Here is a 16,092-nt window from a genome sequence, read left to right on the forward strand (position 1 = left end):
ATAAGGAAACATAGTGGAGATGGTCTCGGCCCACATCAAACAGAAGAGAAACAGGGGAAACACATTACGCTCAACTCAAATAAACAGTTTCAAAAGACACTTGTGTTCGGTTCAGATGTGCTTGTGATCTCAGACCTAACTGGGAGGAAGTAGCGATGGTCTTTACGCTCAGAGTGCCAGAGGTTTGGAGACCTTTCACTTTTGCTCCTCAAGCAATGGAGAGTCTCAAAGTATAAAAATAAAAATACATGCACTACAAAAGTAAACCTAGGGAATAGGAGAACCATTCAAAACCCGTTCCTTGTTTTTCTGGAGTTTGCAGCAGTCCATCGGATATTTACTACAACACACACTCACCACACATGCATGCATGAATTTGGTAACTCTATACGAATATTTCTCAAGTGATGATAAGAGTTATTGAGATGTCACTGTGTAGCCTGGTCCACGCGGAGCTCCGGCTTCTGATAACAGCAGCTAACACTGAATCAACATCCTCCTATTGTGCCCCTTTTTCCTGTTAGCCTGCCATTCACAACAACCATCAACAGCATTTGGGCTTTTCACACTGTGCTTAACCCCCGGGTTATCATCTTTTTAAACCCCACAAAGCAACATTTCACACTTGTATTATTAAAAGGGGGTAAGCACCTTTCTTCAAATTTCAGTCAAATTTATTTAGGGCAAACTGGATTGCACAGTCAGGAATCAGTGAGGTTATATAAACAGGTTATCTTTTAGAAATACCATGCAAAGTCTGTACAACTGCTTTATAAGTCATTTTAAAAGAAAAGTGTTCAGAAGTTCAGACTGTCCTCCTCTGACAATAAATCGACCACGGCCCCTAGATCCTGGAATTCCCTCCCTCTAACATCTCCGTGAAATTTCATCTCTTCCCATCTTCAAAACTAAATTATAAACACATCTGTTTACTTGGTCATATTGAAGTGTTTATGTGTTCTGACTCTGTCTTGTGATTACAATCAAATTATCTCTCATTTTGTCTCAAATGTTTCTGTCTTGTGTTTTCTTTTGTCTCTTGTGTTTCTGTTTGCAATGTAGTGAGTCCCTTTTATGGTATTTGTTCTTCTTGTTTGCAGTTACAGTACTTACACTTCTTTGCTGTCATGCATTTTGAAGCATGCTTGGAGTTTATTTAAATGATTATTTTTGATGTTGTTATTAACAAAAAAAGTCACAAAAGTACAATACAAATAATCTTTTTGATAAGTAAGAGTGAGACACTGCACTACAAATAAGGAAAACCACAAGAGATTTTCTGATATGTTTCCTCGATGCTTGTTTCACTCTGCATGCACACAAGTGAAGCAGCAGCATTTCTGCTGGGTTTCACAGTTGCGGCTCTAAACAGAAAATTAAGTGATTTTTCAGGGTTGGTACATTGATTATTTTCTTTAATAACATTCAAAACCCAATTCTATAATGCTTCTGCTACGCTGCAAGTGTGAATGACGTCCAGGAAGGGTGTGACAAGCCAGTAACTGAAACTGCTTATACATACGGTGTGAAACAGACCTACATTTGGGTAATTTATCTCCTTATGCTGTACATTCAGCCATTCACTGACCATTCATTCCACTATTATATAAAGCAAAAACTCTTCTTGACTCAACATCAATTGCTGGACAAAAGAAACAAATCAGATTACAAAACTAGACAAACTTTTCTTTTTTTTTACTGTGAAAATGAGAGTGGCATTCTCATTGCACACTTTTTACAATATCCTTTCAATGGAAATTCTTTGTAAGAAACTTTCAGTGTTAGTCTGACTGACATCTTCATTGAGTATAGCTATCGTGTCTAAAGCAGAAATATAGTCTGGGTCATTTGAGCTCCCTGGAGAAGTTAAGACTGAAAAAAGCTACCAGGAAATGATACCTCTGACCTCAGCTGTAACCAGTATCTCTGATTCCCATGACATTTCAATTACAGAGTTCATGTAAAAGGTGATAGTGGCTTTACATTGGGAGGAAATAAACAATTATAAAGTAGAACAAGTGTCAAGTGGCCAAGTTGACATCTTACACTTAAAAGGCCCACTGAAGTGCCTTGAAATGCGCAGCATTATTCAATGTGTTGACATCATTTCCACTAATACAGGAAGACAGGGTGGGACATATCAGACAGCTCCTCCCTCTGTAATATCGTGTCTCTGGACCTGAGAGGACGGTGTGCACGCTGCGGCAGTTCACGCGACTTCATTCGCCCCAATGGAAAGCATATTTACACTGTCTAAATCATTCCCTATCCCCTATATAGTGCACTATTTATAATACAGCTTTTATTTATAATATATAATGTAGGGGGCGGGACGCTTTAGATTCAGGAGAGCATTTGATTGGAGAGAAAATCTGATGAGAAGCTGAAGTGCAAAGTGATGTCATCAAAATCACTGATCCATATTTGTGTAAGTGAGACTGTTAGTTCTGAATGCTTATATCTTCTAAATGCAAATTTTGTCATTGTTTTGGAGCACACTAGCTTATAGATAACAGCAAGGCTAATATATTCATACTAAAAGCCAAAAAAACAACAATTTTGATTTCATGGGGACTTTAAAGACAGGTTGCTGTGTTGTGATGATGTGGGACTTTCTCATTCTAGAATCTGTAGTTCATGATGAGTCATCAATGTTTTTGTCTTTTTTCCCCTAGAAGAGAAAGACTGCATTTTAAACCAGAACTAAATATCTGCTAAATGTTAATAATGATCTCAATGTTTAGGAGTACACACGCATATAGACTGTCTCAAAAAACATCTTCGCTCCAGTGTTATTTTAGTATTATTTATATACCATTACAGTATTTATTAATATTTTGAATATTATTATTATAATGAATTATATTGAATATTATAATATATTTTTATATAATGAATATTATAATATTTTTATATTTTCAGTTTTCATATCTTCAATTTTAGATATTCTTTTTTTGTCTTTTTTTTATACTTCTATGTAACTAATTTATTTTTATTTCAGTTTTAGCTTAGTAATTTTAATACTTCAATTTAAACGAAAATTAAAAATGTTGTCTTGGCAACTAGCTGAAAATATTTATGTTATTTTATTTCATCTTAAAAACAATTTTTAACAGTTTCCGTTTGTTTAAGCTAACAATAACAACACTGCTCAATGACTGGGCAAAACATATTTAATGTAAAGTGAATTGTTATCATCAACAATTTTGAGCTCAATAATACTTGACATCAGAGCTGACCACAGTGTATAACAAATAACCCCTTGTTGTCTTAAAGCTAAGATCTAACATTTGTACGTGATTGCCTCACTTGTTTTCATTTGTAATAATTGTGCAGAGACAGAATATCATATGGTTGTGAGGGCAGCTATTGAAAATGTTTTTCAGCAATTAAGAAGAATAAAGATGTTTGATGTTTATATTCTCACCATGAAACAAAAAGAGCAGGATTTTGTTTTCAAGTAAGTATCTAATTACATTGTGACTGGTGTTGACTCACTGTCTAGCACATTCACAACACAACAATAGTAGAGCTGATCCAAAAGATATTCTCTATTATCCACTTGTGCAAGTGTAAGTGCCACCACTCTAACAATAGAGACACAAGGAGACATTATGATGGGTTGCAAACCATAAAGATCTCAGTGTTTCAGTTCCTCTGTGTAGTGGAACTGATTGACAAAATATACAGTACTTCACTGTGAGCAATTCAATTATTACATTATCAGGCATCATAGATATTTTGTAATGCAAGATGTGATCATGTGTTTGTAGGGACTTTTAAGGCGAGTTACGCTGGAATCTACAGTGGCATCAGAGGCTCAGAAACAGAAAAGGGAAGTTCATATGAGTTGGTCCGTGAGAACATTCAAGGATGTGGACCCTTGCTTTAAATGACATTCAACAAGGCTGTTTTTCCATGACATATTTTGGAAAACAAATAGATGCCCTACTCTGGGGATGACGCAGTAGTTTTGAAAAAATCAGAGTTGGTATGCAAGTGAATGTTTGTTTGTGCCAACTTTAATAGTGTCAGGGTTGTGTTTGGTTAGTTTCCATTGTGTTATTTATTTTATTTTTCTCCTTGTTCTCGTTTTGCCTGTGTTCCTGGTCATTGCTAGTTTCCATAGTTAGGGGAGAGCGCAAGCACAACCTAACACTTTTTGACTTTCTCAGTTTGTGTAAATCAACTTGGGGTTCAGAGAATTTATTATTTCCAACACATTCATTTCACACATGTCTAGTGCAATTATGTGCTCTTGTTTCATTACTTTTTTCTTGATATACCCCGAAAGAATGGAAGTGAAATGTGGCAACACGCCCCATAGGTGGGGCACGTTGTAACCTGTGAGGGGCACATTGTAACACGACCATATGACAGCTTAAAATGTTATCTGATCTAATAAAATAACATGTATATACAAGAGCAACTAAAATATTTTGTCAATAAAATACAATTCTTAATTTGTTCTAATAAAATAATGGCATTTTTTTAAATTAATTATAAACTATTTTTTTAGTTTGACAACAAACACAACAGAGCTATACAGCATAGGTCAAAACATAATATCTTTATTCACCTTTTTCTCATGGTTTCTCAATAGAATTCATAAAAGTATAGAATAGAATAGCATACTTCTAATAGGGGCACATTGCACCGCAGTGTTACAACATACCCCACCTGCGCAACTGGGAATCTGCTGGTTAGATCAGCATTTAAAGAACTAACTCAACTGTTAAGATTAAAATAATATCAGATTTGTCTAATTTAAAAAAAACACAAAAAATTTACTTTAAATTAACTTTTGCTGTGGTTGAATAAATGTTCAGTGATATCTTCCAAAGATTTTTAAATGTTGCCGCAATTTTTCTCTATATAGTGCTGATATAGCAACTAGTAATACACTAGTAAATACACAAAATCCACCCAACGTGGAGATTATCTTTTGTTGGCATTTGGAGTCATGGGACACCTTTACACACCCTTCCCGGACGTCAGAGCATGCTGTGCATAAACACAGATGTTCACACACTCATTAATTCATGCATGCATGTGTTTGACATTTAAAGTGTATATAAACACACATTACAGACTGACACAACGACATATTCTTAACTGAAGAAAATAAAATAAAACCGTTTCTAAACTTCTCATGTAAGCGTACTTGAACCCAGTCTTTCTTTCCAATTGGGGCAAAATGTCATCTGGGAAGCTTATTTAGGTTTGGAATTGAGCTAAAGCTGTGTGGTGATGTTTACCCAGACGATGTAAAGAAAGAACAGGTCTCAGGAGTGAAATTACAGTGGAGCTGAATGTATCAATTAATATCACGAGCACAAAGAGTGTGTATAACGCTTGATCCAATGCATGCACACAATAGACCGATGGAAAATGTACAACAGCTGTGAACAATTTTACTCTTGTATAAACACAGAGCTCAGTTTACTTACAAACACACTCGCAAACTGCTTGAGCAACAACAAATCATCACAATGAACTAAAAAAGAATCCTGGAAAAAAAGGGGGGAGAAAGAGAAAAAGTATAGAAAGTGATACTGCAGATGAAGATGTTTCGAAAGAAAAGACACACAACAGGAGATGACACCTGATCGCTGAGTGACAAGGGTCCAGAAGAAAGGGACAGAAATTCGTGACATAGACAGGCGGATAGATGGGCAAGTACTGTCTCATATTTAAAGTAGTACTTAGTACATGTAAATACATAGCTGCAGTGAGCACATAAATAAGCCAGCAAACAAGAGAGAGAGAGAGAGAGAGGGAGAGTGAAAGCATGTAAACCAGACAGACTCTGAGACATAACAGAGACAGAAGAAAAAAGGGCGTTATTTCTAACCTTAAGGTGGAGGTGTGCAGCCTCTTCACCACCTCCTCACTGAAGTCAAAATGAACCCTGCCTCTGTGGCAGGGCGACCTGCGGAGCATGGCCCTGAGACACACCGCTGTGCTGTTGAGCGTGCTCTAGTAGCGTCTCACCTAACACTTGTGCCCTCCCACAGAGCTCAACTTCACCGCACAGCCACTTCCTTTTGAAGTCCAGCTGCGCTACCACTCAACTTAGCTCTAGGCAAGAGAACGCGGCCGCACATGAAACCCGGGGCGGAGCTCGAAACAGGGACTTGGAATGTCTGAACAAATGAGAAGTTTCATTCCTAAATGTCTGCTGTAGACACAAACAAAAGATTTCATGAAGAACATTCTACATTACAGAAGGGTCGTTAACATGATTTTATCTCTTTCTGCATACTGTTCTCACGCATGGTCGGAATATATCTGAAGAAGTGTTTAAATGGTTTGGATCTCTTTACAACTTTTTGAAATGAAATTTTTTTTTAGCTCAGTGATGAACTGTTGTAAGATTTATGAACTGTAATAACTTACATCAAAGCAAACACACACACAAAAAAAGCATGAGCAATGACTACACAGAATGTTATGCCATAATTAAATTGCTAATGACCATTGCAATGTTCTAATGTATATAAACTGCTGAAATCAGACAATGATAAGTGCATTTGTTATATCAACCATAGCAGTTATATTACAGATATTTTTTAGGTTATCAGAACTGGTCGATGTTGGCATAGCCTACTCATTTCCTCTAGGTTTACATTTCAATGATCTTTGCCCACTTATTTTTTAACCCCTAATACCTTTAGTATTATTACATGTAATTTTTATATAATTTTTTCTACTGTACAGTGTAATGTTGTGATGCCTAAATTCACTCAAACAATTTTTTTTAATTTAGACTTAATTCTATGTATATATTAGTACATACTAATTTTCTTTTTCTCTCTCTCGTAAAGTTTATATATATATAATAAAATTAAAGTCTAATAATATATATATATATATATATTATATAGGCCTATATTGAATATATATTTATATAGTATTTATATAGTACCGGTTAAAACTTTGGAAACATGACTATTTTTTATGATTTTGAAAGAAGTCTCTTATATATGCTCATCAAGCCTGCATTTATTTGATAAAAAAATACATTTTTTTTTATATATCGTGAAATATTATTACAATTTAAAATAATATTTTTCTATTTTAATATAAAATATCATTTATTTCTGTCTTCAGTGTCACATGATCCTTCATTTCGCATCTGACATAATTTTTATACCATTGCATCTTTCTATATGGTATGTTTTGTCCATATTAGTTATGGGTAAAAATATAAAAATAATGATCAGCTAATCACATTTGCCAGAATTTTAATATCAATGCATCCTTATTTAATATATACCGGTAGTATGTTCTGTCCATACTATGTGCCTGTTTGCATAATAGTTTTATAGACAGCTAAAAGACTCAATGAGTTTTAGACTCAGTTTTAGAGTTTTTTTTACTCAAAAAGATAAAGTTGATAGTTTGTGGTTGAAGAGTTTTCTGTGGAATTAGTCTCTTAAGCTGTGGTCACATTTACTATGAGTAGGCTACACAAACTTCCGACCAAGTAACACTGCAAAACATGCAGCTTTTCAGTGTGTATGTATGTTATGTGAATTCTGCCAAAAGATCACTCTGTGACGCTTAGATCCTCTATTGGTCAAATGTCTAAGTCCTATTTGCATTCATTCACAGGTCAGAGGTTATCATTTTTGAACTTTGGTATGCAGTGGAAGACAAAACTGCATGAGCTTGCATTTCCGGTCTTCCCATTTCATTCACATGCATATGAATGCAAATTAATAGAGAACCAAGTATATTTTTAAATGACTTTCTGTTTTGTTTCAGAGCATGTGGAACATCTAGCACATTAAGTTTCGTAACACATAGAAAAAATAGTACCATTGATGAGAAGAAAATGTGTTCTGTGTCATAGGATTACAAATCATCCCAAGCTTTAGTCATCACATAAAATCCGTTAAAGATCACAGATCTGTCGTCATCGTAAACTGCTAAGATGCTTACTTGCCCATGATAGGAAATTAAGCTGTGAAGAGACACATGAAGTTAAACAGAGTAAACTTCGACACAAGACAAAACAATTCATAAGTGTGAAGGCTGAGGTGACAACAGAGCAGACAATGGCAGTGCAGGGGAAGATCTGTCTGCAATACAGCTGATGATAAAAGTAAAAGAAAGAATGAGTCGAACAGGCGGGTGTGAATGCAGAGGATGACTCAGTGTGAAATAATGTCACAAAACCACCTGTCAAAACGAAACAGTAAACAATATTCGTCAAAATTTGTCCAATATAAACATATAAGACCCTAATAGATGCAACCCATGCAAAGGGACATGGTTGCTGAGATATAATGGGTTGATAGTGTGCAGAATTACCAACAACATTGGTAAGAGTGCCAAAAACATTTAAGACGATAGCACAGCTTACTGGCCACTGGATGGCAGCATTTTACAAATAAAGAAAACCGAGACTCGGGTAAGATTTAGCTAGAATCTAATAAAAACCTTGCCTGTTGATTTTCTTATGAATATTTGAGCTAGTTAGTATAACTAAGTTGAGGAGAGAGAGATGATGAGCGACTAATTCATTTAAATGAATTAACCTATTAAAATGTAACTAAAAATAAAAGGATGACTCAAAATGCGAGTAATATTTTACGATCTCTGACTGTCCCTGTATTTTTATTTGTTTATTTCATAATTTAGACTTCTATTTTACTAGCATTTGTTAAAAATATTGTGTAATTCACATGCTTTGAAATGTTTTGATGTAACTTATAAAAAATATAAAAAATAAGAAATGGCCATTTAGAAAGAATCAAGGGACTTTCTCAAAACTGGGCACAAAATAAAATACCAAAACGGTCTCCTTTATTTAATTCTTTCAAATATTTTCCAAAATTAAGAACATATCATACTTCATTTTACTTCTTCAAAAATAGAAGAAAATCCCACTTTACATATTTCTCACACATTAAAGATACGCAAGTGCACTTGTTTTATGGTACTGAGAATTAATTGAATTAACAACTGATTGTTTCTATAAAAAAAATAACATCCTGTATTTAAATCCATTAGAAATGCAGCAGAAAAGAAGTGCTGATCCTAGGACACTCATCTCTGGCAGTGCGAACAGCAGTGACTAACCGCATTATGCTACAAACAGGTTGAGGAGAATCCACAGTCACTAAGCAGACTTCACCTACTACTTTGAGCCGTTACTTACATCTAACCTTCATACTTGACACCCTGATACCTGAGTAGGAGACTAAAAGAGAACCGCAGCACAAAGCAGCTCTCAGTTCTAATGTCATGGGGATTTTCCTGATGGCGTCTGGGGTTGATTGGAGATTGACTTTGAGGTGCTTAAGTAACCTGATTACAAATTATCCTTGATTATAGTTTTCACCTCAAGTATTCTACAAGAACTATTGAAGAGAAAATTCAGAAAACATGAATCATTGAGTCAAAAAATTTTTATTTATTTTTTTTACTCTTTCTCGATAAAGTATCATGTACTGTACGGTAACTCAGTACTGTCAAAAATTGCTAAATTAATTTATTGGTCTTAAAAACCCACGACGCAATGACGCATCATGTCAAAGTAGGTACATTATGCATTCTGATAAACTGAACTTGTGAGTCTGAATCTGATGTCTGCATGAGGTGTCAAATAATTCATTACTGACGCATAAAAGACTGAATAAATGTATAAACCTCAATTAATATTCTGATCTCTCCACTTACAAAGCAGTGAGAAAGCAAAACTGACTGGGAATCATTCTGACCACTATAAAACATTATTTGGGGGACATGCTTTTTGGACTACTGTGCCCAACATATTTTCTGCGCCACTCTATGATATAATTCACTGATTCATGTGACAAACTCACTCTCTTGCTTCTAATCAAAGAGCAGACCTCTGTTTACCTGCTCTGTCTAATTCAATCTAACACATCCAATAGGAACTGCATGCATCTATTTGATTCCTTCACAGATGTGATGTTCTCTGACAGGTGTAAGACAGAGGACAGCCAAGGAGAAAGAGAGAAAAAAGGAACAGTTAAAGGGATAGTTCACCCATAAATGAAAATTCACTCACCCCCATGTCGTTCCAAACCCTGTGAGACTTTTTTTTTTTTCTGTGGAAGACAAAAGATGATATTAAGAAGCATGTTGGTAACAGTTTTGGTTCCCATTGACTTCCAATGCGTGGACAAAAAAAAAAATTCCAATGGAAGTCAATGGGAACCGAAACTGTTTGGTTACCAACATTCTTCAAAATATTATTTTGTCTGTGCTCCACAGAAGAAAGAAATGCACAAGGGAAGGGTGAATAATTGATGACAGAATATTTAATTTTTAGATCCATAAATGAAAATATCTTGTTTATTTAAAGCCATTTGATAACTGCATGAAGCGCACAGTGAAATGACTTAAATTTTACTTCAGAAGATTTAGAATATAGAGCACAGCAAAATGATGGTCAATAACTAAATGATGATTTTTCATCTTTAGGTGAACTATTGCTTTAAAGTGAGCGAAGGAAAGCACATTTGAAGCAAAAGAAAGTCAGAAAGGCTATAAGAAAGGGGAAGAGGTGATAAAAAGAAAAGAACTGGTGGAAATAAATGTGAGAGGGCAAGGGGAAGATGAAAGGACAGAGTAAGGGGGGATCTCACCAGATGGGCACAGGTAAGGAAGATGGAGAGGTGAATGGTAGAAGGCAAAAGGGCCTGACTCCCACTGTGAAGCCGGCTAGCTGACAGCCCAGCGGACCCAATCTACACGCTTTCACTGCTCACTCTATACAAGCTTTTCTGACTGGAAAAAACCACAGGATAGCACTTATGCTCCAGCTACTACGATAACAGCCTGCTGATCATAAAAATAACACATAACCACTTCTCGTGTCTACATTTGAATGCCATAATTGAGCAAATAGACTGTATTAAAACACTGGGATCAGTTCCATCTGTAATGCAGTTCAAATCTCACTTATAGGTAATAACCTAGGTTAGATGTGGAAGTGGAGATAGGGATGTGGAGCAGTGAATTACATTTCAGGTCGATTTGAAAGTGGCTGAACTGGGAATGAGAATGTCTTAAACGTCAATGCACTGGCAATGAGTACAAATGCTCAGTACGAGTTAAATATGTAGGCTAAGGGATAATAAACCCTGACCGTATTCAAGGCTTGTATACCACCATGAATATGCCATGAAAATAAAATAATAAAATGTCACTAAAATATATTTCATATATTATTTTATATTTTAAATAACATAGGGATTTTATTTAAATTATGTTTAATCAAAATATAGTATTTTATTCAAATATAAAATTAAAATAAAAGCAATAAACAAACTTGAAATGCTAAAATCATGGCCCTAAAGCTGCCCACCTGTACCAAACTTACATTTTTAAGTACAATCAACTTGGATGTTTAAGTCATTTCAATTGCAATTACATTAAAACAATTTGTTGAATCTTGTATAACTTATTTGCTAGAGTTAAAGCAATGTAAAAAGATATGTTGTCATTACTTATTGGTCATATCATTTACAGTTAAATTACAGTGCATTATGAATCAGCCTATGTCTGTTACACAAGAGCAAGACAGGGACGAGAAATCCAGGATACGGGCAGAAATTGCTGTGGAACACAAGTCAAGACTTTGCACTGAGAGAATTAATTGACAGGGTTTATATAGGGTAGGGTACGTAAACAAGGTAATGGGTAGTGTTGAGACTGAGCAAAGGATGATGGGTAATGTAGTCCATGTCATGACAGAGTGACAATAGTCTGGGGAGGAGTGCCCTCTGGTGGCTGTCAAGAGTACTCCAGCTGGTGATTGTGATGACTACAATGTTTTCAAGCTTGATTGTTAAAAAAACCCATTATTTTCCACATATTTTTACTGCTCCTCTCTCCCCAGTCTGGGGCCTTGTCCACACTAATACGTTTTCGTTTGAAAACGCATCCTTTTCTCTCCGTTTTGGCCTTCCGTCCACACTGAGACGGTGTTTTTATTAATGAAAACGAAGCTTTTTGAAAACCCTCTCCAAAGTGGATAAATTTGAAAACACAGTTTTCGCGTTGTAGTGTGGACTGTCAAAACAGAGGTATTTAAAAACAATGAAGCAAGTTTAGTCATGTGACGCATATTGTACCAATAGATATTCATGTTTATACCGGTATTGCCTGTTATGTGCTATTCATTTTCACACAGTTGCTAAAATATGTAACTTTGCACATTCTTCATATCACAGTCCTGCAAAGATTTGTTGTCATGCGGCAAAACTACTACGGCTACTACTACTACTTTAGACCATACATATGGTGACTGAGTGCTGCCTGGACGCATCATGAATGGTGAGATATTTTGCTAAATAAAATTATCAGATAACTTTATTATTTATTTTTCAGTCTGTATCGTCGTTTTCGATGAAGCCCCCCTTCCGAAATGTGCTGTGATTGGTTAGCTGTCCCAGTGTTTTGTGATTGGCAGCACTTAGCGCGTGTTCGGTAAATGCCCCGCCCCTCCATAACCACAAGCTCTACTCAGATGTAAATTAACCCGTCAATTTTAACCCAAACCAATTCAGACTCTGTCATGTTAACTAACAAAAGGATGGTGCAGAACCAATTTCAAGCACGTATTCCACAGGACTTTTCAGAGTGGTATGTTGTTTTTGCAATTTTCTTATAGATACGAATGTTATCCACCATTTAACGTTAATCACATTTGTCAGAAAACTATAGTAATACAAACAGTAATCAATCACAAAAGCATGGATAATTTTCCTAAAGGGTGGTGAATAGTCTTCCAAAAGCAAGAGCTTACAAAAGCTACAATAAACACTAACTTAGTTAAGCAAGCTAGTCGAGGCAAAGCTTTGCCCTTCATTACATCATAGCTATCATAGCAACTAGAAACACAAAGTACAAATAATAAGACATACTTACAAGTTGTGATCCATAAACCACAGATTGTCCTGACAAAATGGGAACGGCTAACGTTAAGTTACATCTTGCTGGAGAAGCTTTTGTGCGTAGCCTGCATTGTACTCTGTCTGACTGCTGTTCTCGGTAAAACTAACTTGAAGTTATAATGTTCAGGAACCACGTTTAAAATAAATTTTAACCACTCTTAGCCGTTAGCTTTAAGACGATCCTTTTCAGCGTTGGAAAAAACACTCTTTTAATCTTCTCTAGCAGCTTAACCAGGCCTCGCCAATTTTTTATTTATTTTTGCGTATTCTGTGGGCGGGATTATTTAAATGAGGTCGTATTTATGAGTTGAAAGCACATGACCGCTAGTAGGAATACTAGTAGCTCGGGATTTTATTTAAAGAGATAGTTCACCCAAAAATGAAAATTCAAAAATCACTCACCCTCATGTTGTTCCAACCCCGTAAGGCTTTCGTTCATCTTCGGGAACACAAATTAAGATATTTTTGATGAGATCTGACAGCTGTCTCACTCCTCCATAGGCTTCTATGGGATCGAAACTTGCCGGCCCAGAAAAGTTATTAAAGACTACAGTGGCTCAACCACAAGTTTATCAAGCGACGAGAATACTTTTTGTGAGCAAAAAACAACAAAAATAACGACTTTTATCCAACTATTAATTTTCGTCTGTGTGGGCCTGAATGAATTCACGTAGTGTAACAGCGCAGCGCTTCTGTGTTGTACGTCACACGCATCACACACATGACCAGCGTCGGCCAATAGTGAGCCTACGTGGTGACGTACAACCCAGACGCACTGTGCTGATACACTACGTGAATTCATTCAGGCCCACACAGACGAAAATGAATAGTTCAATAAAAGTCGTAATTTTTTTGCGCACAAAAAGTATTTGTGTTCCGAAGATGAACGAAAGCCTTGCGGGGTTGGAACAACATGAGGGTGAGTGATTACTGACAGAATTTTCATTTTTGGGTGAACTATCCCTTTAAGCCCATGATCTTTACAAGTTGGGGACATGATGTCAGTGAGAAAAATGGCGGAATACCACAATGCTAAAAGGTATTTAGCAGTAAAATTGTCAGGCTTTTCTATTTACAGCGCAGTAAGCTAATTGCCTGCTCAGAATATGATGGCATTATAATATAACAATGTAACGTTAAATATGTAAGTTAACAATAAAGTTAGCAGTGGCTTCATAAATTAATTAAAAACATAAAAAAGCAAAGCACACCTGATGGTCATTTCTTTGTTCTTAATTTTCTAGAAGAGTTTAAGAACCTTGCTGCATTTTTGTGTAATTAATTAAGAGAAAGTACACCGCCATCTTACTTGAATGCACCTGCCATCGTAAACGTGACTTCCCACCTTGTAAACTACGAACTTCCCAGGAAGACTTGAACGCACCATATGACTTGTAGTCCAAACAAGCCTTTGTAGTTCTTTAAAAGTGGATTCTGTTAAATAAAATATCTCCCTTTGGAGTGGACTTTGAGCTTTGTAACCTTGCAGATCTTTTTTTATGCTAACGGCAACATTACACACTAACTAAAGTTGAAAAAGTGAAATAGCATTATAGGACCCCTTTAAAACATAATGATTTCCAAAATCAAAAATCATGTAGGTAAGTTCAATCCACAAGATCATCACTGCTTTCTGGATGTATGTTGATATAACAATGACATGGTTTTTTCCCCCTATAACAGACACTTGTATTACACCATTAGAGGGGTCAGAGCTGTTGTTGGACATGATGTGCGCAGAGCAGAGTATTCCATGACTCGCAAAGCATGCTGTAAGCTGATCTTCTGTTCAGGCATGACAGCTGTCTTCTGTGTGCCCGTGTGTAGCCTTCACAAATGAGTTTGTGGGGAGCATGTTCATCTAATCCTGTCAATCACAATGCAAGTATATACAAGCGACAGTCCTATTGCACTCCTATGACAATTGTTCTATAGCTCTGCCTTTATTTATTCCAATTTGTTATGTAGTTTAGTTTCTTTCTCATCTTACTCGTCACTTTAAGAAGTTTTAACTTTTGGCTCGCTCTCTTAAGGCACTTTTTTGTAAAACTGCTCTGCAGTCATCTGTATTGGGACAAGTGCGCCACAAATAAATTGTTAAACTGAGCTGAATTGACATTATTAACATCCTCTAATTAAAAACTAAAGATGTGTTTAAAAGATTACACTCTCATGATTTAAAATCATGTGCACTGACTTAAGATTCCAGTTATATCAGTAGCTCACTAAAAGCCATTTTATTTTACATGGAGAGGGTCATGGGGGTGGCCATTTTGAGATCAGATGACAAGCTAAAAACTATACGCATTACCTGGGTTACACCTAAATTGTTGGACGCTTACACTCACTGAATAATGACAGACTGAATAGCACATTTCTATAATGGCATCGAACACCTTTTGTTTTTGCAAGTTGCAACATCATGCCACTAGTTGTCAGTATAACGTCGAAGGCGACTCCTGTATATCAGCCAGCAAAACAATAAGGAATTTACTCAGTGAACCTTCAAGCATTTCTCTCAAGGAATGACTGTGGAAACACCACCTATTTAGTTCTGTGTAGGCTAGAGAGGAGAAAGAAGCATATACTGCTATATTATACTGAATATATTTAAAAAAGCTTGAATAAGCTATAAATCAACCACCACGGCTCTTCCATTGAGCCTGGTTATCAATGAGAGAGAGCGATGAGAGTATGTCAAGCTGAGAGACAGTGAATGGGAGAGAGTGGCACAAGGTCAAACATTTTCAAGAGCAAAACAGTTGATTTTCTAAGAAATTCACTCTCTTTTCTAAGACATTTTAAGTCCTATTAGAGAAAATCTTTTCACAGCACCGCTATCCCACCAGGCCAAGTACTCAGTCTCTGGATGAATAAAATTAAACCCCATCCACCTGGATTTTAGTCTGCAGGCACTTTCAAGTTATGAATGAGAATGAAAATGTCAAGAATGAAATGAAGCCTTTCAAAATCATTAAAAGTCTGCAAATACAATTCAAACATAAAAGCTTTGAATCAATGGATAACCTTAAAAATGTAACTGCACAATTTTAAAATTATGCTCTCAAAACACTGTACAGTTGTGTGTGCAACAATCTTCTAAAACATAAATGAGTTCAATTTGCCATTACAAGTTACACAAGCTAAATCAATA

The 16,092-nt window shown here is 36.0% G+C and overlaps 1 protein-coding gene across 4 annotated transcripts in view; it reads right to left on the reverse strand.

Moving 5' to 3' along the window:
• Positions 1-16,092, reverse strand: part of pde4ba (phosphodiesterase 4B, cAMP-specific a) — a 167,032-nt gene that overhangs the window by 41,905 nt on the left and 109,035 nt on the right. Inside the window, exon 1 of one of the 4 annotated variants that reach the window (XM_084426777.1) lies at positions 5,855-6,068. The exons of the other annotated variants lie outside the window; for them this stretch is intronic. Within the exon in view, the coding sequence (XP_084282903.1) occupies positions 5,855-5,943 (89 nt within the window). The 5' untranslated portion in view covers positions 5,944-6,068. Of the gene's footprint in view, positions 1-5,854; positions 6,069-16,092 lie in introns of those variants that run through there. 4 annotated transcript variants of the gene reach the window in all.

This window comes from Rutilus rutilus (assembly GCF_951802725.1).
Source record: "Rutilus rutilus genome assembly, chromosome: 12".
NCBI classification, from domain to species: Eukaryota; Metazoa; Chordata; class Actinopteri; order Cypriniformes; family Leuciscidae; genus Rutilus; species Rutilus rutilus.